The 19,484-nt window shown below is 47.4% G+C and overlaps 1 protein-coding gene across 2 annotated transcripts; it reads right to left on the minus strand.

The window, feature by feature from the left end:
• Nucleotides 1-11,650: 11,650 nt before the first annotated feature.
• On the minus strand, nucleotides 11,651-18,604 carry LOC114683181 (CD209 antigen-like protein A). Of its 2 annotated transcripts, XM_028857380.2 has the most exons (7): nucleotides 18,510-18,570; nucleotides 18,345-18,431; nucleotides 17,990-18,079; nucleotides 17,269-17,355; nucleotides 16,241-16,392; nucleotides 14,893-15,002; nucleotides 11,651-13,145 (listed from the first exon to the last, which is right to left on the minus strand). In XM_028857380.2, the coding sequence occupies exons 1-7, from the start codon at nucleotides 18,553-18,555 to the stop codon at nucleotides 12,995-12,997; spliced, it is 723 nt and encodes a 240-aa protein (XP_028713213.1). In that variant the 5' UTR covers nucleotides 18,556-18,570; the 3' UTR covers nucleotides 11,651-12,994. The 2 variants fall into 2 exon arrangements, with proteins under 2 accessions (XP_028713213.1, XP_037054310.1); XM_037198415.1 differs by lacking the exon at nucleotides 18,345-18,431 and having other exon boundaries at nucleotides 18,510-18,604.
• Nucleotides 18,605-19,484: the final 880 nt, after the last annotated feature.

The raw sequence follows: 19,484 nt of genomic DNA on the forward strand, positions 1-19,484 counted from the left end.
ACAGCTGGCACACAAAGCAGTCTCATTTGTCCTGGGCTTGTGAGGGGGTGAGCTGAGCAGGAAGCACACGGGAACTGCTTCTCTTCGCTCTTTACTGGGATGTATTTTAACATCCCGCCATCTTGACTTCCTTGCCGGGAAGAACTTTGGAACCCGGAATTGTGAGCATAATAATTTTTTCTCCTCCAACTCGATTTCATCAGGTATTTTTATACACCAGGAGACAAAACTAGTACACCCTCTGAAAGTAACGCTAGTGTGTGACTCGTCATCGGCGCCACCACCCCTGGCTGCATGTTTGAAGGAATCTGTGAGTGTTAGCACACCACAGCGGCGCTGTCCATACTCCTTACAGCACTATTCACAGCAGCCGACATATGGAACAGCCCAGGCATCGTCAGCAGATGGACGGATAAAGAAAATGTGGTTCAAGCTCACAGTGGAGTTTTACTCTGTCATCAAAACGAATGAAACAATGTTATTTGTAAGGAAATGGATGGAACTGAAGAGTGTCATGTTATGTAAAATAAGCTGGAGGGACAAATATCACATGGTTTTTCCCTTTTGCAGAATCTGGATTTAGAAAAAAAAAAAAGCTGACGTGAAAGTAGACGTGGACTTCATGGAAGGAGGAAGGGTCTACATGGTGCGTGTGTGGGATGGGGAGACTTCATTGCCACATCTAAAACTAACAGTTACTTGCTTTCTGGACTCTGCAAAAATACTTCTGCAAATTAAAAAACCCACAGACATTAGCAGGAAAGCAGGCCAAGGGTAACAAGTACAAGACCTAGAGGGGAAACCCAACATGAACGTGTGGCTTCATGGTGGTTCAGGCTGTGATTCCAGCACTCAGGGCTCACACAGGAGAATTGCAAGTTCAAGATCCATCTGGATCACACAAGACCCTGTTCACAAAAACAAACAAAACCAAAACAGAATGTTGAACACTTAAGGAAAGCTTAAGTTCGTTAGGCTTGGAAGCACAAGTAATGCGGTGTCACTTACACTAAATAAAATAGCAAACAGTAAAAAAGGTGGGCAGACAGAGGCTAGGAAACAAGGAGGACTGTAAGAGGGACATGCATGGGTCACTCTAGGAAGGTGAAATAGATAAGATCTCCTGGGTAAACTGGGAGCTGGGGGGATGAGGGAACAGGATGGTTAAGTTGGGGGAGGGACAGAGAGGAAGAGCAAGGAAAGAGATGTCTTGATAGAGGGAGCCCTTATGGGGTTAGGGAGAAACCTGGTGCTAGAGAAATTCCCAGAAACCACAAGGATGATCCTAGTTAAGACTCTAAGCAATAGCAGAGAGGGTGCCTGAACTGGCCTTCCCCTGTAATCTGATTGGTGACTACTCTAATTGCCATCATAGACCCTTTATCCAGTAACTGATGGAAGCAGATGCAGAGATCCACAGCTATGCACTGGGCTGAGCTCCTGGAGTCCAGTCGAAGAGAGGGAGGAGGGATTGTATGAGCAGAGATGGGGGGTGGAGGTAGGGCGTCAAGCTCATGATGGGGAAACCCACAGAGAAAGCTGACCAGAGCTAGCAGGAGCTCAGGGACTCTGGACTGACAGCTGGGGAACCTGCTGGGATTAAAGGCGTGTGCCACCATGCCTGGCTCTGTTCCCAGTGTGGCCTTGAACTTACAGAGATCCAGATGGATGTTTGCCTCCTGAACGCTAGGATTAAAGGCGTGTGCTACCACTGCCTGGTCTCTATGTTTAATATAGTGGCTGGCTTTGTCCTCTGATTCCCAGGCAAGCTTTATTGGAGTATACAATATATTACCACATAGCTTAGTAGTTCAGATGTAAGATTTCCAGATCTTAAAAAGCTAGGGTTGGGAGAAATGGAAATTGCTACAGTTAAAAAACTGTCCAGGGTAGCCTGGAGTGGTGGCATACACCTTTGATTCCATTCTTGGGAGATAGAGGCAGGTAGATCTCTGAGAGTTCCAGGATAGCTAGGACTGTTATCCAGAGAGAACTTGTCTTGAAAAACAAACAACCCCCCAACAAAACAAAACGACAACAAAACCAATCAATCAAACAAACAAAAACAAACATAAAAACAAAGCAAAACAAAACCCCCAAACCAAAACCAACCAACCAACCAACCAACCAACCAACCAACCAACCAACCAACCAACAAACCAACCAGCCAGCCAACCAAACACCCTATCAGGGTTAAAAAAAAAATGTGAGGGTTAAAATGGTGCGGTTAGAGGCCCACAGGAAGATAAATAAGAGGGCTTGCAGCTCGGAGGAGACAGTCACTCTGAGACCTGGCTCTGGGCGCCAGCAGGCTCCCCAAAGCCCCCCCGACAAGCACGTGCTAGGCACCATTGCCCTCCCCTGCAGTTAAGGTCTCGATTTGATTCATAGTTATACCTTTATATGCACTCTTGGGTCATGTGCATTTAACTGCACCAGACTGAACTGTGGCTAAGGATGACCCTGAGAACGCCTCCACCTGCTCCATGGAGGAGACCACCACAGACCTTCCCGTGACCAAGGAGAGGAGGGAAAATGGAAGAATAAGATTTTTAAGTTCAGAGGCTGGTAGCGGAGCTGAGTGAGCCAGCCACTCTGGAGGACAGACTTTCCTTTCCTTCTGTGTCTCCTAAAAATAAATCTTGACTTCTTGATCACTCTACAAGTGCCCTGGCATGAATTCTTCCCCTTCAGGAGCTGAAGACACATTGTCACTCACTGCTGTAATTGGGATGGGACGACTACAGGAGCCATCTCCCTCCTGTCACAGAAATGACTGGATATGTAATTGCACACAGTGTGCACACACACATGCACACGCACGATTATTAACAGAAATGACAGGCTATGTAATTGCACACAGTGTGCACACACACATGCACACGCACGATTATTAACAGAAATGACAGGATATGTAATTGCACACAGTGTGCACACACACATGCACACGCATGATTATTAACAGAAATGACAGGATATGTAATTGCACACAGTGTGCACACACACATGCACACGCATGATTATTAACAGAAATGACAGGCTATGTAATTGCACACAGTGTGCACACGCATGATTATGTGTAAATTTTAATCACCTGCAGTAAGCACAGCAGCACGGACCTCTAGGATAAAGAGTTAAACGGCATGGGTGGTCAGTGCTTAGAGGAGTGATGTGGGGCAGGGACTTGTTGTTCCAAGAAAACAGAAGGCCTGACTCCTCTTCTCATGAAGCTTCTTGTTGAGCATGGCACTTCTCTTTCTTTCATCTCAGGAAATGAGAGGCAGGACGCGACTGGATCAGAGCTTCCAGGCAGGACACACCCCAAGCAGTTCTTAATAAGAGGAAGGAGGGAGGGAGGGGGAGAGAGAGAGAGACAGAGAGAGATCGAGAGAGCTGCATAACATCTGTTCCACACACTGAGGAAAGGGTTCACGAGGAATTGATTCGTCAGCTCTGATGAAGGAGAACGTGTTAATGCACTCGGCAGAATCAGAGGAAGTTTTCTGAAAGAGATACTGTTGGAACGCTGTCTTCAAGGACACGTGCACAGGGTCTCACTATGTAGCCTTGTGTCCCAGTTCTCACAGAGACCCACCTGCCTCTGGCTCCCAAATACTGGGATTAAAGGCTGTCTATTGCTTTAAAATTTTATTTAGTTGTTGTTGCTATTGTTGTGTGTGAGCATGTGTGCCATGCTGCATGTGTGGGGGTCAAGTATCACTTCTAGAAGTTGGTTTTCTCCTACCATGTGGATCTCAGGTCATTGGGCTTGGCAGCAAGTGTATTTATTTAACCACTGAGACATCTTCCTGGTCTCCAGCTTTCTCCTTTTTGTGTAGTCCAGGGCCCCACCCCCATGGAATGGTGGCACCCACTTTTAGAGTATTTCAAGTTCAGTCTAATCAAGAAAATCCCACAGGTGTGTTCAGGGCCTTGTCCATCAGGTGATTCTGAATTCTGTCAAGTTGGTGACCAGTGTCAACTACCACTGGTGTGGGGATTGAGAAGAACAGCTCCTCCTGGAGATTCAAGATCACCTGAGGTTGGGTGTCAGCTGCGGTCAGACTGTATAAAGCAAGCACAGAGACTTTGGACTCATGGAGGAAGAAGTGAACCCCAGGATTGAGCCTCAAGGCAAAGATGTAGCTTGCATTCTCTTTCGCGCTCTGTGGCCAGAGCACCACTGTAGTACTACTATCCTTTTCAGAAAATCTCCTCTGACTCTCCAAAAGAATGAATGAATTCCCCACCCCTTCCTGTGTTCATGTGTCACTTTCTGTATGTATTTCACACGTGTATGTATGTGCTGGGCATGTGGAAGCCCAGGGTTGATGTTGGGATCATCCTCAGTCACTCGTCCACACTATTCACCGAGGCAGAGTCTCTCAGTCAAAGCCAGGGCTCAGCGGTCGGCTTGCTCTGGTGATCTGCCATTTCTGTCTTCCAGGGCTGGAACTAGAGGCAGGTCTCCTGGTCCACATGGTATTTAGGTGGGTCCTGGATACCTGAACTCCAGTCTGCATGATTGTGTGGCAAGCACTTTAGCCACTGAGCCATCCTCCAGTGCAGCCTCTTTCTTTACAGCTGATGAATCAGTTCTAATCCAATCCTTTTCCAAGAATACATTCTGGCCTGGAGTGGTGGTACACACCCTTAATTCCAGCACTCAGGAGGCAGAGGCAGGTGGATCTCTGAGTTCAAGGCCAGGCCTGGTCTATAGAGTGAGTTCCAGGACAGCCAGGGCTGTTACACAGAGAGACCCTGTCTCAAAAAACCAAAAGCCAAAAACCAAAATTATTTAAAAAAAGGAATGCCTTCTGATGGTTGGTGGTTACCTTGGGCAGAGATTGCAGAGGCAGTTCATTGAAAAGGGGATGCCACAATTCGATTGTTTCTTTTAATTCCTGTCTCTTTCTCTCTATCTCGTTGTCTCTCTCTGTCTCTGTACTCCCTGCCGTGTGTGCGCGCATGCGCGCGTGCATGCGTGTGCACGTGCACGTGCACGTGCGCTTGTGCATATGGTGGCAAGAATCACTCTCCACTTTAGTTTTTGAGACAAAGTCTCTCATTGAACTGGAACTCATCAATTCAGCTCAACTGGCTGCCCAGTGACCTCCAGAGATTCTTTCTCCCTTCTCTACCTCCTCCTTGCTGAAACTACAGCTCATGCTACAATGCCTGTTTTTTTTTTAAATGTGGGTACTTCAGAGCAGGACTAGGTTCTCATGTTTGCATAGCAAGCTCTATACCAAATGAGTCACCTCTCCAGTTCCTCGTCTTTGATTTTTATTATGAAAAAGTTAAGCATGTAAGAGTTATAGATAAAAAATTTTTGCCTGGGGTAAGCTGGCCCTGCCCCTTGCTTTGGCAGTGTGGGAGAGCTGGCCCTGGTGGAGTGGGTGTGGGAGAGCTGGCCCTGGTGGAGTGGGTGTGGGAGAGCTGGCCCTGGTGGAGTGGGTGTGGGAGAGCTGGCCCTGGTGGAGTGGGTGTGGGAGAGCTGGCCCCACCCCTCACCAGCTGCAGCACTCTGGAAAGCCAGCCCTGGCATCTAGAAGTAGAGCTAGACCTGGTGGCATTGGTACAGGGGAGCCACCCCCAAGGACAGGAGAGCTGGAGAGCTGGCCCCGCCCTTAACCTGGCCAGGGAGGGGGAGCTGGCCCAGGTGGCAGCCTGGGTGCAGGAGAGTGGGCAGCCTGAACAACTCAGCTGCCACCCAGGCATAGATGCAGGGCGCTGAGTTGGATCTATCCCATCTGTGAACTGCTGGAGCGCATGGTGGGGCCAGTCCTGCAGAACTGAAGCTTCAGGATCTCCATGACACAGGGCAACGACAGGATATCTGAGAGGAGACCTGGTGAGGATCCAGTATGGATGGTGTGGCAGAGGCCAGAGGTCTGGAACCAGTCCGAAGACTCATTGCAATGAACATTTTCAAGTAAAGCTGCTTGGGCAGAAGGGCGTGTTGTAGGACACACTTTGACACACTGCAGTCTCCAGAGCAAGACTTTTTTTCTTTTTTAATTTTTGATTTATTATTTTTGGTCTTAATTTTAATTTTTTTCCCCTTTGGTAGGGGCTGTGAGGATGAAGGGTGGATATGGAGGGACCAGGAAATGAGTGGGATTGAGGTACATGATGTGTAATTCACAAAGAATCAATAAAAAGTTTTAAAAAAGATCTTGCCTGCCATTTCAGCTTTATAAAGTTTTTACATCATGTAGTTCATATCATTTTATTTTTCAAAAAATTATTTATTTATTTGTTTGTTTATTTATTTATTTATTTATTGTGTGTGTGTGTGTGTGTGTGTGTGTGTGTGTGTGTGTGTGTGTGTGTATCTGCCAGGGGAGTGCAGGTATCCGTGGAGGACAGAAGAGGGGGTTGGATCCCCTGCAGTTGGAGTTTAAGGCACTGTGAGCTGCCAGAGGCTGGTGCTGGGAACTAAACACGGGTACCTATGTGTTGCTTGTACTCTTCGCCACTGAGTATCTCTCCAGCCCCTAGATAGCCTTAAAAATAAGGAAAACAAAACAAATACAGTAGACATCTTAGACGATGCCCAATCCCTGTCTGGTCTTAGTCTCTGGTTTCTGTCTCCAAGGAGTTTCCCTTCCAAAGTTGGAGCTCATGATTTCAAAATACTTCATGTGTTGACCCATTGGCAGTCTATTGAGTTGTTTTGTACATCTTGAGGATTCATAAACAGGTGACCATGTGGCCCACATCCTTCCGGATCTTGTTTTTGTCTCTTCCTCATTCCAGTTATGAGAAGCATCTATGCAACACCCATAAACATGCAAAAATAAATCCTTAGCAAACAACAGATAAGAGAAAGCTTCCTTAGCTAGATAAAGAGTCAGTTACAGGAATGTTTTACTTAATCTTGGGATATGAAAACAATGTTTTTGATAAATTTAAGAAGAAAATAAGGATACCTCTAGTATAGGAAGTGTAAGTTTCCTTAAAAAGAAACATTGAAGCCTTAAGCTAGGATCACCATATTTAGAGAGTCTTTGCAGGTGTTGTTAAGTTGTGGTGAGGAACTGGGAGCATTGGCTCTGATTTGTTACCTCAGTGCTGGTGAAGCTGAGGTAGGAGCTTGCTGTAATCAGCCTGGGCTACCCAGTAAGTTACCGGCCAGTTCGGGCTATAGTGTGAGGCCCTGGTTCAAAAACCAAAACAGGGCCAGTCAGATGGCTCAGCACTTAAATATACTTGCCTCTCAAGCCTAATGACTTGAATTCAATCCCATGTAAATATCAAAGGAGAGAACAGACTCCACAAAGTTATCCTTTGGTCTCCACACTTGTATGATGGCACACACACACACACACACCACAAGGCCCTAGATTTGACTTCTCAGGTTGCTGTGCTGGGGATGAGCAGAGAACAGTAGATTCCAGGGTGTTGCTAGACACACAGACAGCCTAGGTAAAGCAGCAAGCTCCAGGGTCAGAGGAGAGGTGGCACTTGTTACTCTTGCAGAGGACCCAGCTCCCGCATCGTGGCTCACAACCATTGTAATTCCAGTCCTTGTCGCTTTCATGTGTGCACAAACACACACATACACACACATGCACACACATGCACACCCACACTTGGTGTATGGTGTCTGATGAATGATACTTCTGACCTCCACACGCATGTGCACATAAATGCAACCCCCATGTATGCATCACACACACACACACACACACACACACACACACACACACACACACACGCACTAATAACTAATAATACTTATAAATTAAAACATAAGGTGAAGAGCAATAGAGGACATCTGATCTCGACCTCTGGCCCCCAATTGCACACATGCATGATGTACCTGCACTTACATAGGAACATGGACACATACAGGAAAAAACAATCATCCTCTTACTCTTTTCCTCATGAAGTAAAAATCAAAAAGAAAATCCTATAAATATTGGAAAAGTCAAAGCCACCATCATCCAGCTAAGACAGTTCTAATTTAGAGTTAATGTTTGAGTTCGTTAATGGTCCCGCAGGACTGAGCCAAAAAGGACAGCCTTTTCACGTAAACGTGAAAACAGCCTCTGCAATTCTTTCCCTCGTTTTTTCTTTTGGGTATAAGTTCTTTAGAAACCACAGAATATTGTTTCTGTCTTACATTTGTCAGTGAGGAAGAGAAATCTGCTAATCGTACAAAAAACGTTCCCTCCCCTTTCTCCTGCCTCTCCAGCTCTGAGATGCCCAGTGTGTGCCATGATGCCAAGCTTTTTACATGGTTCTGGGCATGAACTCAGGTCTTCATGTTTGTGAGTCAAGCATTTGACCAGCTCAGCTGTCACCCTGGTCCAGATACAGGGAGGTTTTGCAGACACCCTGCTTCCCGTTGGCCAGAGCATCCATCGTTGACTCTTGTCTGCAGTAATTACAGATGTGATATTAGAATGGTGATTTCCTACTTCTTTCTGAATTTATTAATTGGAATCCATCTGGAATGAAAACCAATTGGACTTTCTGATGGATGTGATTATCAACTTTACACAGCCAAGAACTGCCTTGGTAGAGAGTCTCAGCGAGGGACTGTCTGGACCAGATTGGCCTGTGGGGCATGTCTATGGGGGGCTATCTTGATAGCTTTATTTTTTTTTATCTGGAAGTGGGTGGTACTGTTCCCTGGGCATGGGCCCTGCATTGTACGTGAGTAGACAGAGTGAGCTGAGCGCCAGCATGTGACCATTCACGTCTCTCTGCTCTCTTTGAGTGTGCTATGGCTCAATGCTTCAAGGCCTGTCTCTGCAGCTTCCCAGGATTGCTAGAGTATAACCTGGGGTTGGGAATTGTAAAACCCCATTTCTTCTCAGCCACATTTTGGTCAGGAGACTTTATCATGGCAAAGGAAATGAAACTGAGACAGGATATTCTTTTTTAGAATCCCTCCAAAACTTCAGGTCTGCAGAATAAACATTGCAGGGTGGAAGTCACAGAGCTCCCACACAATGCTGTCCCATCTGAAACACCTCTGGTCTAAAAGATCTCCTACTGGAATATAGATATTTTTAGCCTCTCTTTTTAAAAAAGGTTTATTTTATTTTATTTTGGGGCTGGAGACGTGGCTCAGTGGTTAAGAGTGGGTATGGCTCTTCCACACACAGTGCCCGTGTCAAGTGGCTTACAACTGCTTGTAAGTGCAGCTCCGAGGGACCTGACTCCATCTCCGGCTTTTGCAGACACCTGCACTCAGGTGCACATACCCACACACAGACACATACCCTCATGCATTCACGCAATCAAAGACAAATCACTTTAAAAGATTTATTTTAAAGTGTATGCATGTTTGCATGCATGTGAATGCAGATTCCAACGGAGGCCAGGGTTGCAGCTGGCTCCCCGAGAACTGGAGTTACAGGCGGCTGTGAGCTGCCTGATGTGGATGCTTGGAATGAACATGGATCCTCCAGAAAAGCAGCAACTGCTTCTTCTACCCAGGAGCCATCTCTGCAGCCCCATTAGATTCTTCTCCTAAGTGATGGGCCATATGGACATAGAGCTATCACCCAAAGCCTCAGTTTGCACTGGAGCTCACTCTTGGTGTCATACATTTTATAGGCGTGAGCAGGTGTGTATTTGCACATGTCCATCATTACACCACACAGAATGGCTTTGCAACCCTCAGAACTCTCTATGCAGCACCGATTCACAAGGAGATTTAAAAAATTATTTCACAGGATTATAAAACCAACTTGACAAGTAGATTGTTGGGATGTAATAAAGATGCCCTAGGGACAACAGAAAACAGGGAGAGAGGTCCTTTATTTAACTAAAAAAAAAAAAAAAAGGTTTATTTTCATTTTTAAATTACGTGTATGTGTAAGCACAGGTGCCCTCAGTCAAAAGAGGGTGTAGCATCCCCTGGGGCTGGAGTTATTGGTGGTTGTAAGCTGATGGACATGGGTGATGGGAACCAAGCTCAGGTCATCTGCAAGTGTAGCAAGAGCTCATCACAGTCACAGCGGAATCAACTCCCTAGCTCCCCAGGAGGGTGGAGCTTTAGTCTCCCTGGGGTGATTGATTACTCTGTTCTGGTTCCACATACTGGAATATTTGACACAAAAGTGCATTTTCCCTTTAAAACTAAATAGAGGCCATGAATTTGAAAGAGAACAAGGAGGGGTACATGGGAGGGTTTGAAAGGGAAGGGGGAAAGGATGTAGTGATATTATAATCTCAAAAAAATAAAATAAATACTCATAAACAAACCGAACAGAAACATCCAAGGCTGGGGAGATGGTTGCTAAAGCACCAGCTGAGCGAGCATGAAGATGTGAGTTGGGGTCCCCAGCACCCAGGTAAAAGCTAGGTGGTGCTGGAGTGCTGCAGTGAGCCCAGCACTGGGGGGCAGAGATAAGTGGAGCTCAGAAGCTTATTGTCCAGACAGCCTAGCCATCTAAGGAGCTCCAGGTTCAGTGAAAGACCCTCCTCAAAAAATCAAGACAGAGGGCAACTGAGAGAGACAACTGATTTTGATCTCTGGCCGCCATATATCCATGTGCACACATGCATGCATCTACACAAACATGGATATACATTCATACCCCCCCCAGAGATACATACATATACCCCATCACACGTATACCCATGTGCACACATGCATGCATCTACACAAACATGGATATACATCTATACCTGCCACAGAGATACATACACATACCCCATCACACATATTCACACATGCACACACACAGACACATACAAACACCCCTTCACACACATACACATATAGCCCACACCATACACACATCACACACCCATATAGTACACACACACACACATATACACATGTGTGCATATACAACACTCATACACACAAAGCCCACACATGCACACATTCACATACATATCACACAACACACACAGTACACATGCACACATATGTATACATACATCACTCACAGGATGCTCAAAGCACACAAACATATATACATAGCACATATACACACATCACACACACACACATGCATGTACACACAGCACTCAGAACACACACAGGTGTGCACACCTCATCTAGAAGAAAATTTCAGAATGGATGAGGTGGAGAGCCACGAGTGGCAGACACTGATGCAGACAGTATCTACTACCGATTTGGCTTGTCCTCAGAAGTGGAGCCTGAGGCAAGTGTCTGGATATCAATGACTTATCTGAGAGGAAAGTGTCCAGCACAGCAGTGGACGTGGGAGAAAACCAAGAGGACCAGGAAGGGAAGGAAGGACACAGGGCCAGGTGCACGTGTGGGCCTGTGATTGATGTGGGCAATTAGGACTGGAGTAGCCAAGCGCCCCGGGAGGCACTGTGGAGTGCCTCTGAGCTGCCCTGCATGTTTAAGGCTGACTTAAGTCAGGATTTAGTATGCAGTCTGTTCATGGAGGACAGTTCTTGTGCTCACCCCAGTGGAGGGAGGGGAAGACTGGCAAAATGTGTTTTTCCTGTGACCTTGGAGACTGACAAATTCAGTCTCCACACGAGTGGATGTGGATGAACATTCCAGGCTTTAAACACCTCTCTGGTCTTCCCAGTGCCTGACTCCATGATGAGATTTTCTGCTCTACACCAAGTCACCCCGTTGGCATAAATGAAACGGTGGTCAAAGGTACATATTGTAAACAAGAAACCTGTCACTTGGCACCATGGACAAAGATCATTTTTTTTTAATTATGTCATAAAAAAGAAGCAAGAATAGCAAAGGGACAGGCCTAGAAAAGGCGATCTGACGAAGTCACAGGTGACCTCCTGGGGTGCTATGGGGGCCTGAATGATCGATCCTGCAGAGTTGCCCCACGCTGACCCAGACATGGCTACATCTTCATCACCTTGCATCCACGGGAGCTCCACCAGGAAGTCTGGCCTTGGAGGAGGCAGAGTGCTGTGTGACACAGGACAGGAAGGAGCTGACAGATGACAGCAGACCTCCCAGCAGCTGGAGCAACATGTTCTTCCCTGAATAAGGAACTAGAAGATTCCAGGTGATGGTGTGGAAGACGGGGTGGACATACGTAAGAGCTGGAGATGGAGACTGGCTGTGAGATTCTGGTTTTTGAGTGCAAATGTGGTTTCACAGCAGCTGAGCCTGCACGAAATCGTGCCTCTCAGTGTTCAGTTACAGATCAGGAAGAGCTCACAGGGCCCTATCTCTTCCCGATAAATAATTGGCTACTGAGGGATTTGGGGACAGGGACAGTCATTGTCTTCAGTTGATGATGAGACTACCAGACCCCACTGGATAGTTTCAAATTATGGTCATACACATGTCCCTTGTTAACATCAATGGGTCACAAAAGCAAGCAAAAGGTCATGAATGGGGGAAGGGAGAGGTAAAAAAGAGAGGGATTCAGGATGAGCAGAGGGTGACAATAATCAGAATGTACATATATAAAATTGTCAATGAACAAATTCAATAAAATTTACAAATCTTCCAAATATTTGGGAGGTCAATCTCAGGGTCTAAAACATTGAGGCTTACCATGTTGCCCAAGGGGTGGAGAGAGAGCCAGGGTATTAACACAAAAATTCCTGATCATGACTAATGGATGAGGAATTGGTTCTCTTGTGCTTCTAGCCTACAGACTGAGTTCCTGAAATCAGGGAAGACATCCATAGAAAGGCGTGCAGGGTAGGTAGATAAAAACTTAGTAGGTGGGAGGAAAGTACTCTGAGATGTTAGGAAGTCACAGAGGATGTGTCATCAGTTACACATGGCAACGCCTGCTCTGGACTCAGAAAGGAAGACAGAGGAGACCAAAGGAATCTACTCAAGGGCCTGGATACATCTCAGACCCGGTCACTCCATTAGAAGGCAAAGGTGGACCAGAGCCACACCCACTAACCCAAAGGAGGATTACACAGCCGTGGTCCGGCCACGCGGTGGACAAGCTACCTGCCAGAGGAAAGTCCCAGAGATCCTGAGACAGCATCAGTGGCCGCAGACAGGTGTAACGACCTGGGCTGTGGGGCAGTGGAGAGAGGCTGGCCATCACTCGCCAGGGCAGGAAGCTTTGGGTTTTTTGCAGATCCAGAATTTCTTGTTGTCACATTTGCTGTCGTTCCAGCCGTCCCCTTTGAACTCCGCACAGTCTTCATCCCCTACGTTGTTGGGTTCCCCTTCGTTCCAATACTTCATGAAACTGCAAAGACCACAGGACATGAGATTCTGCCCCAGGAAACTCTGTAAGCCCCTTTCTAGAATGTGAGTGGCAGATTTGCCTTGCACATGACATGACCCCATGACATGACATGACAGACATGCCTGAGTCACTCTGACTTTTGCACCTTACCCATGCCTGCCATGATGGAGAGGGTTTGCTCCAAGGAGGGTACAGTTTGTCAGATGCAACCAAATAGAAACTCTACACACACAACTTCCTCACTTAGTCAGTACCCACCTGTCCAGGACTAAACACCACACAGCTCAGGACAGTGTGCTAACCAGTTTCCTCCTAACACAGCTAGGGTCATCTGGGAAGAGGAGACCTTCCTGAGAATATTCCTCCATCAGATGGCCTGTAGGGCAGCCTGTGTGTGGGGGGGCGTCTTCATCATTAATAAGAGATACTATATGGCCTTGGCCACAGTGGGCCGTGCTACCTCTGAGCAGGTGGTCCTGGGTAGTATAAAAAAGCAGGCTGAGCAAGCCATGGAAAGCAAGTCAGTGAGTGGTGTTCCTCCATGGCTTCTGCTTTTGCTCCTGCCTCGAGTTCCTCCCTGACCTCCCCCAGTGACGGAGTGTGACCTGGGAGTTGTTAGGTGAAATAAACCCTTCCCTACCCACACTGCTTTTAGTCATGGTGCTCATCACATCAATAGAAGGCTAGCTAAGAAAGACAGCACCTAGAACCCACTAACACACTTCAAAACACCCCCGCCCAAGCCTGCTTGACCCACCTCATCTGCTTCTTTCCTTGACATCACAACCAAGGCCATTGCCGAATCTCCTGCTCCCTCTACATCCTGACTTGCTCAGGTCCTTGCTGTACTCTCATGTGATCAAGTGATGTAGTAAACGCTCTCTTTTTAGACCTCAGAGTACAACAAGCTGTATGCATATTCTTTTCTTTTGTGTGTGGTATGTGTATATATGTTCCTGAGTATGCAGGTGCATGTGAACTTATGTGCAGTGTAGATGTATGCAAAGATCACTAGACTCCCTGGAGCTGGAGTTACAGGTGGTTGTGAGCCAACTGATGTGGGTACTGGGAACCAAACTTGGGTCTTCTGGAACTTTCAGGATTTTTACAGATCTAGAATTAAGAACTCCTAGATTCTTAACTACAGAGCTATCTCTCCAGTTCCACCTACAAGTTATGTTGTTAATGGCAACAGTCCTTTTCAGTCCCTGTGTGTTCGTGTGTGTGTGTGTATGTGATTACATGCATGTGTGTGTGTGTGCACGTGTGTGTATATATGCATGTGGGACTCAGATAACAACTTCCTCAGGACACTCTCCACCTTGATTTTTGAGACAGGATCTCTCACTAGCTTGGAACTTGCTATTTAGCTGGGCTGGCTGGCCAGCAAGCCTAGGGATCCTTCTGTTTCTGCTTTTCCAGCTCAGAGATTACAAGCGCATGCCACCACAACACCAGTTGTTTTTATGTGGGTTGTGAGCGTGCACTTTACCAATGGATTCATTTCCAGTCTTGGGTTTCCTACACAATTATTCCTATTTAATGCCTCTCTTCCCACAAGCCTTTCCTGATGGGATCTCAGAATGGGGTGCCATCCTATCTGAACTTCCTCTCCTGCCACTCAGCAACGTTCTAAGCTCGAATGCCCAGGTGACCAGGGAGAGGAGATGGACCCCAAGAATGCCTCAAGTCAGAGCCTTAAAACCTCACCCCACTCTGTAGGGTGTTCCATCCCTCTGGGATCTACCTGAGCGTCAGAGGTGAGCCGTCCACCCAGTGCCATGTGGATTCCTTATGCATGTCGATGAGCCCCATCCAAGTGTAGCCTCTCTTCTTAGAAGTCTGTTGTAGAAACTTCTAGAAAGGCAGAAGAGGAAGAGTCAGAGAGGAGCTCTGCCTCCCTCTTCTTTCTAACCAGTGCTTCCCCACACTCCTGGTGGGAAGTTCTGCCTGTAGTCCTAGGTTCAGCTTTATACCTTATGAGGCTGTGAGCACCGTGAGCTCTGAATCTCCCCACACCTGTGTGTTATGGGCAGATGTGTTTTCACTCACACACAGAATGTGCATACCTAGCAATGTCGCACACTTGTCCATCTGAAAGTTATGCACACGTCCACATGAATTTACTCATGACTGGGTTTAATTGGCTGCACCAGATCAAACAAGTTCATGATTACTGAATGTGTTAGTGACCTGTGCTCAGCTCTGATCTGAGCTGTGTCTCATTGATGCTTCAAACCAGCAAGGCTGGTGATATTTATACTAGGACAATTAGCAAAACACACACACAAGGACTTTTTTTGAATCCAACAGAGGAAGTTGTTGAGCGCTGGCCACAAATTTTAGGTGTTCCCCTAAAGCATCAATCACATTAAAAACTATAGTAGTGAGGTTGAGAACATGGCTCAGTCAGTTAAGTGTATACCACACAAGTGTGAGGACCTGAGTTCGATCCCCTAGCAAGCATGTGGAAAGCCAGCTGTGATTGTCCACATTTGTAATCCCAGCACTGAGGAGGCAGAGGCAGGAGGATCCTGGGACTTGTTGGCCAGCCAGCTCAGCCTAAACAGTGAGTTCCAGGTCAATGAGAGACTCTGCCTTAAAGAAGGTGGACAGCACCTGGGGGCTGACACTCAAGGCTGGCCTCTGCCTCCACATGCGCACGCATGTATGAGTGTGTGTACGTCAGAGGATAATGTTAGGTTGATTCTTGTGTGAGACAGGAGATCTTGTTTACCACTGTGTACGCCAGGAGAGATGCCTACCAGCTTCCATGGAGCCTCTTACCACCCCCCTCCATTTTACCACAGGAACACTGGGATTACAGGTGTGTATTCTCAAGCTGGGCTTTGTGTGGGTTTGAGGGGTGCCAACTCAGGTCCTCATGTGTGCCTGGCAAGTGAGTTTCCCACTGAGCCTTTTCTCCAGCCCTAGAGTGTTTTTGCAGCTGCCCTGGCCTTATTCATGATCTTCTTATCCTCCCTCTCCAGGCAAGCAGCCTCTGTTCTAGAACATTGTATCCAGCCCAATACCTCTTCCCCTCAGCCAGTGGCCAGATGCATCCACAGATGAGGACCGGGGCCCACCAGGCATACCTGCTCTTCATCACTCTTGATGACTACAAGTTGAGCCCCCACATTCTGGCAGGCAGTGGCAGAATCATTCCAGGTCTTCTGGGACACAGAGAAAAAGTAGCAGCTTTCTTGGAAGGACGTCCAGTCCCAGGGACAGCGGCGGCACAGACGATCTGTTAGGGGAGGCAGGTCAGGATGGATGCATGTTCCTGTGACTGTCCAACCTTCAAGCTCTCCAGAGTCAGGCCCCCTGCCTTGACACAGCACCATGGGGAACCATTCCCTACCCCACTTCTTGAGTCCCTTCTATACCCAGGAGTTAACTGCTCCAGAGAAGTTCACTAAGCTAGAATGAGGCAGCACAGGTTTATATTCCATGTGCATACCTCTGTGCTGTGATATTTGTATGTTTAGCTTTTTTTTTGTGCGTTACCAGCAGTCTATAGAGGAAACCTGAGTGCAGGTTGAATGGTCGACTGGCTGTGCTATGGTCTGTATGTCAGTTGTTCTGATTGATCAATAAATAAAACTGATCGCGTCTAGCAGAAAATAGGCGGACTAACAAAAAAAAAAGAAAAAGGCAGAAGGAACGCTGCAGACATGAAGAGACCTGCAACCGTGACAGAGACACTGCAGCGCCATGACAAATGTGAAACGCCATAAAAACTTATGGAAATGATTAATTTAATATAAGAAAGTTAGCAAGAACCTCACTGTTGACATTGTTTGTGTCTTATTGTGGCTGAACATTATGTGCGATTATATGTCGAGGATGCTCTACTGTGTGTCCACACTCTTGTGAACATTGAGTGCCTAATCTGCCCAGGCTCCTGTAAATCTTGAGTGCCTATTTTGTCCACAATGCCTGTGAACACTGACTGCCTATTATGTGCATGGACTCAAGTCAACACCAATGGATGCCTTCCTTAGTATTACCCTGCATGCCCATTCCACAGGTGAGGAAACCGAGGCTCAGCAAAAAGCAGTTATTTAAGCAAAGTGATTCTGGAAACCTCAGGCTGTGAGACCCCTCATTTCCAGTCACTCACCTACCCCAGCCTTCAGCTGGGTCAGTTCCTGGTAGACCTTCTCTTGGCTGGATTGCTCCTGTCCTGGAGAACTGGGGATCTTGAACACTGTGACAAGAGAAAGGGTCAGTGTAACTATTAGATGCTTACTGTATTTCTTGGCCTATACTGGACCCCTAGGACCAAAACATCCTTTTTCTCTCTCCAATTTCCTCCTCCCTCCCTCCTTCCCTCCCTCCCTCCCTCCCTCCCTCCCTCCTTTCCCCTTCCTTCCTTCCTTCCTTCCTTCCTTCCTTCCTTCCTTTATTTCCTAGACAGAGTCTCATATAGTTCAGGCTGCATCAAAATTTCTATGTAGCTGAAGCTGACCTTGAACTCCCAATTCTCCTGCCTCAGCCTCCTGAGTATTGGGGTTCTAGGAATGCACAGCCACACCCACTTTTATGCAGTGCTGGGATGGAACACAGGATTTTGAGTTTGCTAGGCTAGCGTTCTACCGCTCGAGTGACATCTCCAGTCCAGGGACCACCATTTCCAAGGCCCAAGGTTTTACTTAGTGCTGTTTGATGATGAAGAGATCTAACACCCAAGGGAGGTTGGGTTTCTAAGGCGAGTGCAGCCAGCGTCTCCCCAGTCTATCAGAGGACCGCGAGGACACAGTCTCAGTCAGTCACTCCTCCCTCCCAGATCCCTTTGGCTGAAGAACCAGACCTGCAGACCCCAAACCTCAGTCCTGCCTGACCTTTGACAAGGACGACCAGCAGCAGCACCGAGAAGACAACCAGGAAGAAAACTTGCAGTGCCAAGGGGACATGGCCGAGGCCCAGGTGCCCTGTGGGGGACAAGGATGGAATTTCAGCACCTTGGCGTCCCTGACTCAATGTAGCCCCAGACAGGCGATAAATACAACAGCCTCATTCCCAAGGTACAGGATTCCAGATCCTAGCCTCTAAGTTCCCGGGAGCCCAGGGCCCAGATGCAGGATCTGAACTTCCAACTCTCTGGACCTCAGTGGCCAGAGTTCCAACCTCCACCTCCCCAGGAACCCAAGTTTCTGCCAGGAGCTGTCCATTCCACAGACCCTCATCCTATCTTACCAGTGAAACTACTGAATCCAGAATTTGGTTGGAAGCCAAAGCCTTTGATGGAGTACCTGGTGGGGCTGGCTATCAGTTGGTCCTCATCTGAGTGGACAGAGCATGGGTCACACACTGCCCGTCTGCTGCCCCTTCCCCAAGTCCAGAGTACCAGCCCAGTCTTACCCAGAGGGCCAAGCTGCTTCTTCCCCATTTCCTTGGAGTCACTCATGGTTCACAGCCACTTCTCAGTGCAGAAGCTGGCGGGGACAGCAGCTTTTATTCACTACCTCCCTGAACGTAGTCTTACTTAGGAAGAGAAACTGGGAAGTGGGTACTGGTGCCGGAAGAGTCAGAGGGAGGGGGCTGAGCATCTGACACACCAGGCGGGAGATGCATGTTCCAGGAATTTCAGAGCGGGTGAGAGGGTCTGGGCTTCGCAGTGGGGAGAGCCAATTCATTCCCAGTATGGCCAGTTCAGAAACGTCTTCCATAAAAACCAGTGACTTGTAAAATAAAGTGACACCATTGTGTCTTTTTCACGGATGATGGGATGTGGGCTAGTAACACCATGTCTTCTTCCCAGAAACGCCACCCCACGAATGCCAGGCGTTGCGGTATTGGTTTACTGATGGCCTCACTCACATGATCTCTTTTTTCCCCTCTGTTTTTGAGGCAGGGTTTTATGTAGTCCAAGCTGGCCTCAAACTCCACGTGCAGCAGGGGATGACTTGAACTGCCTCATCCCTTCACCTCCCGAGTGCTGGGACTGACTGAGTCACATCCCCTCCCCCATCGTCGATTCCAGTGCAGTCATTAAACTGTACAAATTATTTGGATTTCACTATGCTTTATTTAATGCCCTTTAAAATACTTCGACCATTTCTTAATTGTACAAATACACTGTGATCGTATTCTCCTCTGCTATGTCCTTTCCTTGTATCCCTCCCATGTTGATGACCCGCCCTTCTTCCTGGCCAGTCTCCCTCCTACTTTTATGTCTTCTCTTTGGTGTGCTAGTATGTAGGTGATCACAGTCACTGTGAGTCCGTGATTGCAACGGCTGGGTCAGGTCCAGAAGACAGAGTGTTGCAGCCCGCCCCCCACTTCCCTTACCCTCAGTCCTCCAGTTCCATCCTTTGATTCTTGCATTCTCTGCAC

The sequence above is a fragment of the Peromyscus leucopus genome, chromosome 23 (genome assembly GCF_004664715.2).
Source record: "Peromyscus leucopus breed LL Stock chromosome 23, UCI_PerLeu_2.1, whole genome shotgun sequence".
Taxonomy (NCBI): Eukaryota; Metazoa; Chordata; class Mammalia; order Rodentia; family Cricetidae; genus Peromyscus; species Peromyscus leucopus.

Excerpts from the sequence above, each read along its gene's own strand:
- LOC114683181 (XM_028857380.2), bottom strand. The coding sequence starts at position 18,555 with ATGAGTGACTCCAAGGAAATGGGGAAGAAGCAGCTTGGCCCTCTGG. Across the intron at positions 17,356-17,989 it reads GCTGGTCGTCCTTGTCAAAG|TGTTCAAGATCCCCAGTTCT; the intron begins GTCAGGCAGGAC and ends CTCTTGTCACAG. Across the intron at positions 16,393-17,268 it reads CCAGCTGAAGGCTGGGGTAG|ATCGTCTGTGCCGCCGCTGT; the intron begins GTGAGTGACTGG and ends CTCCCCTAACAG.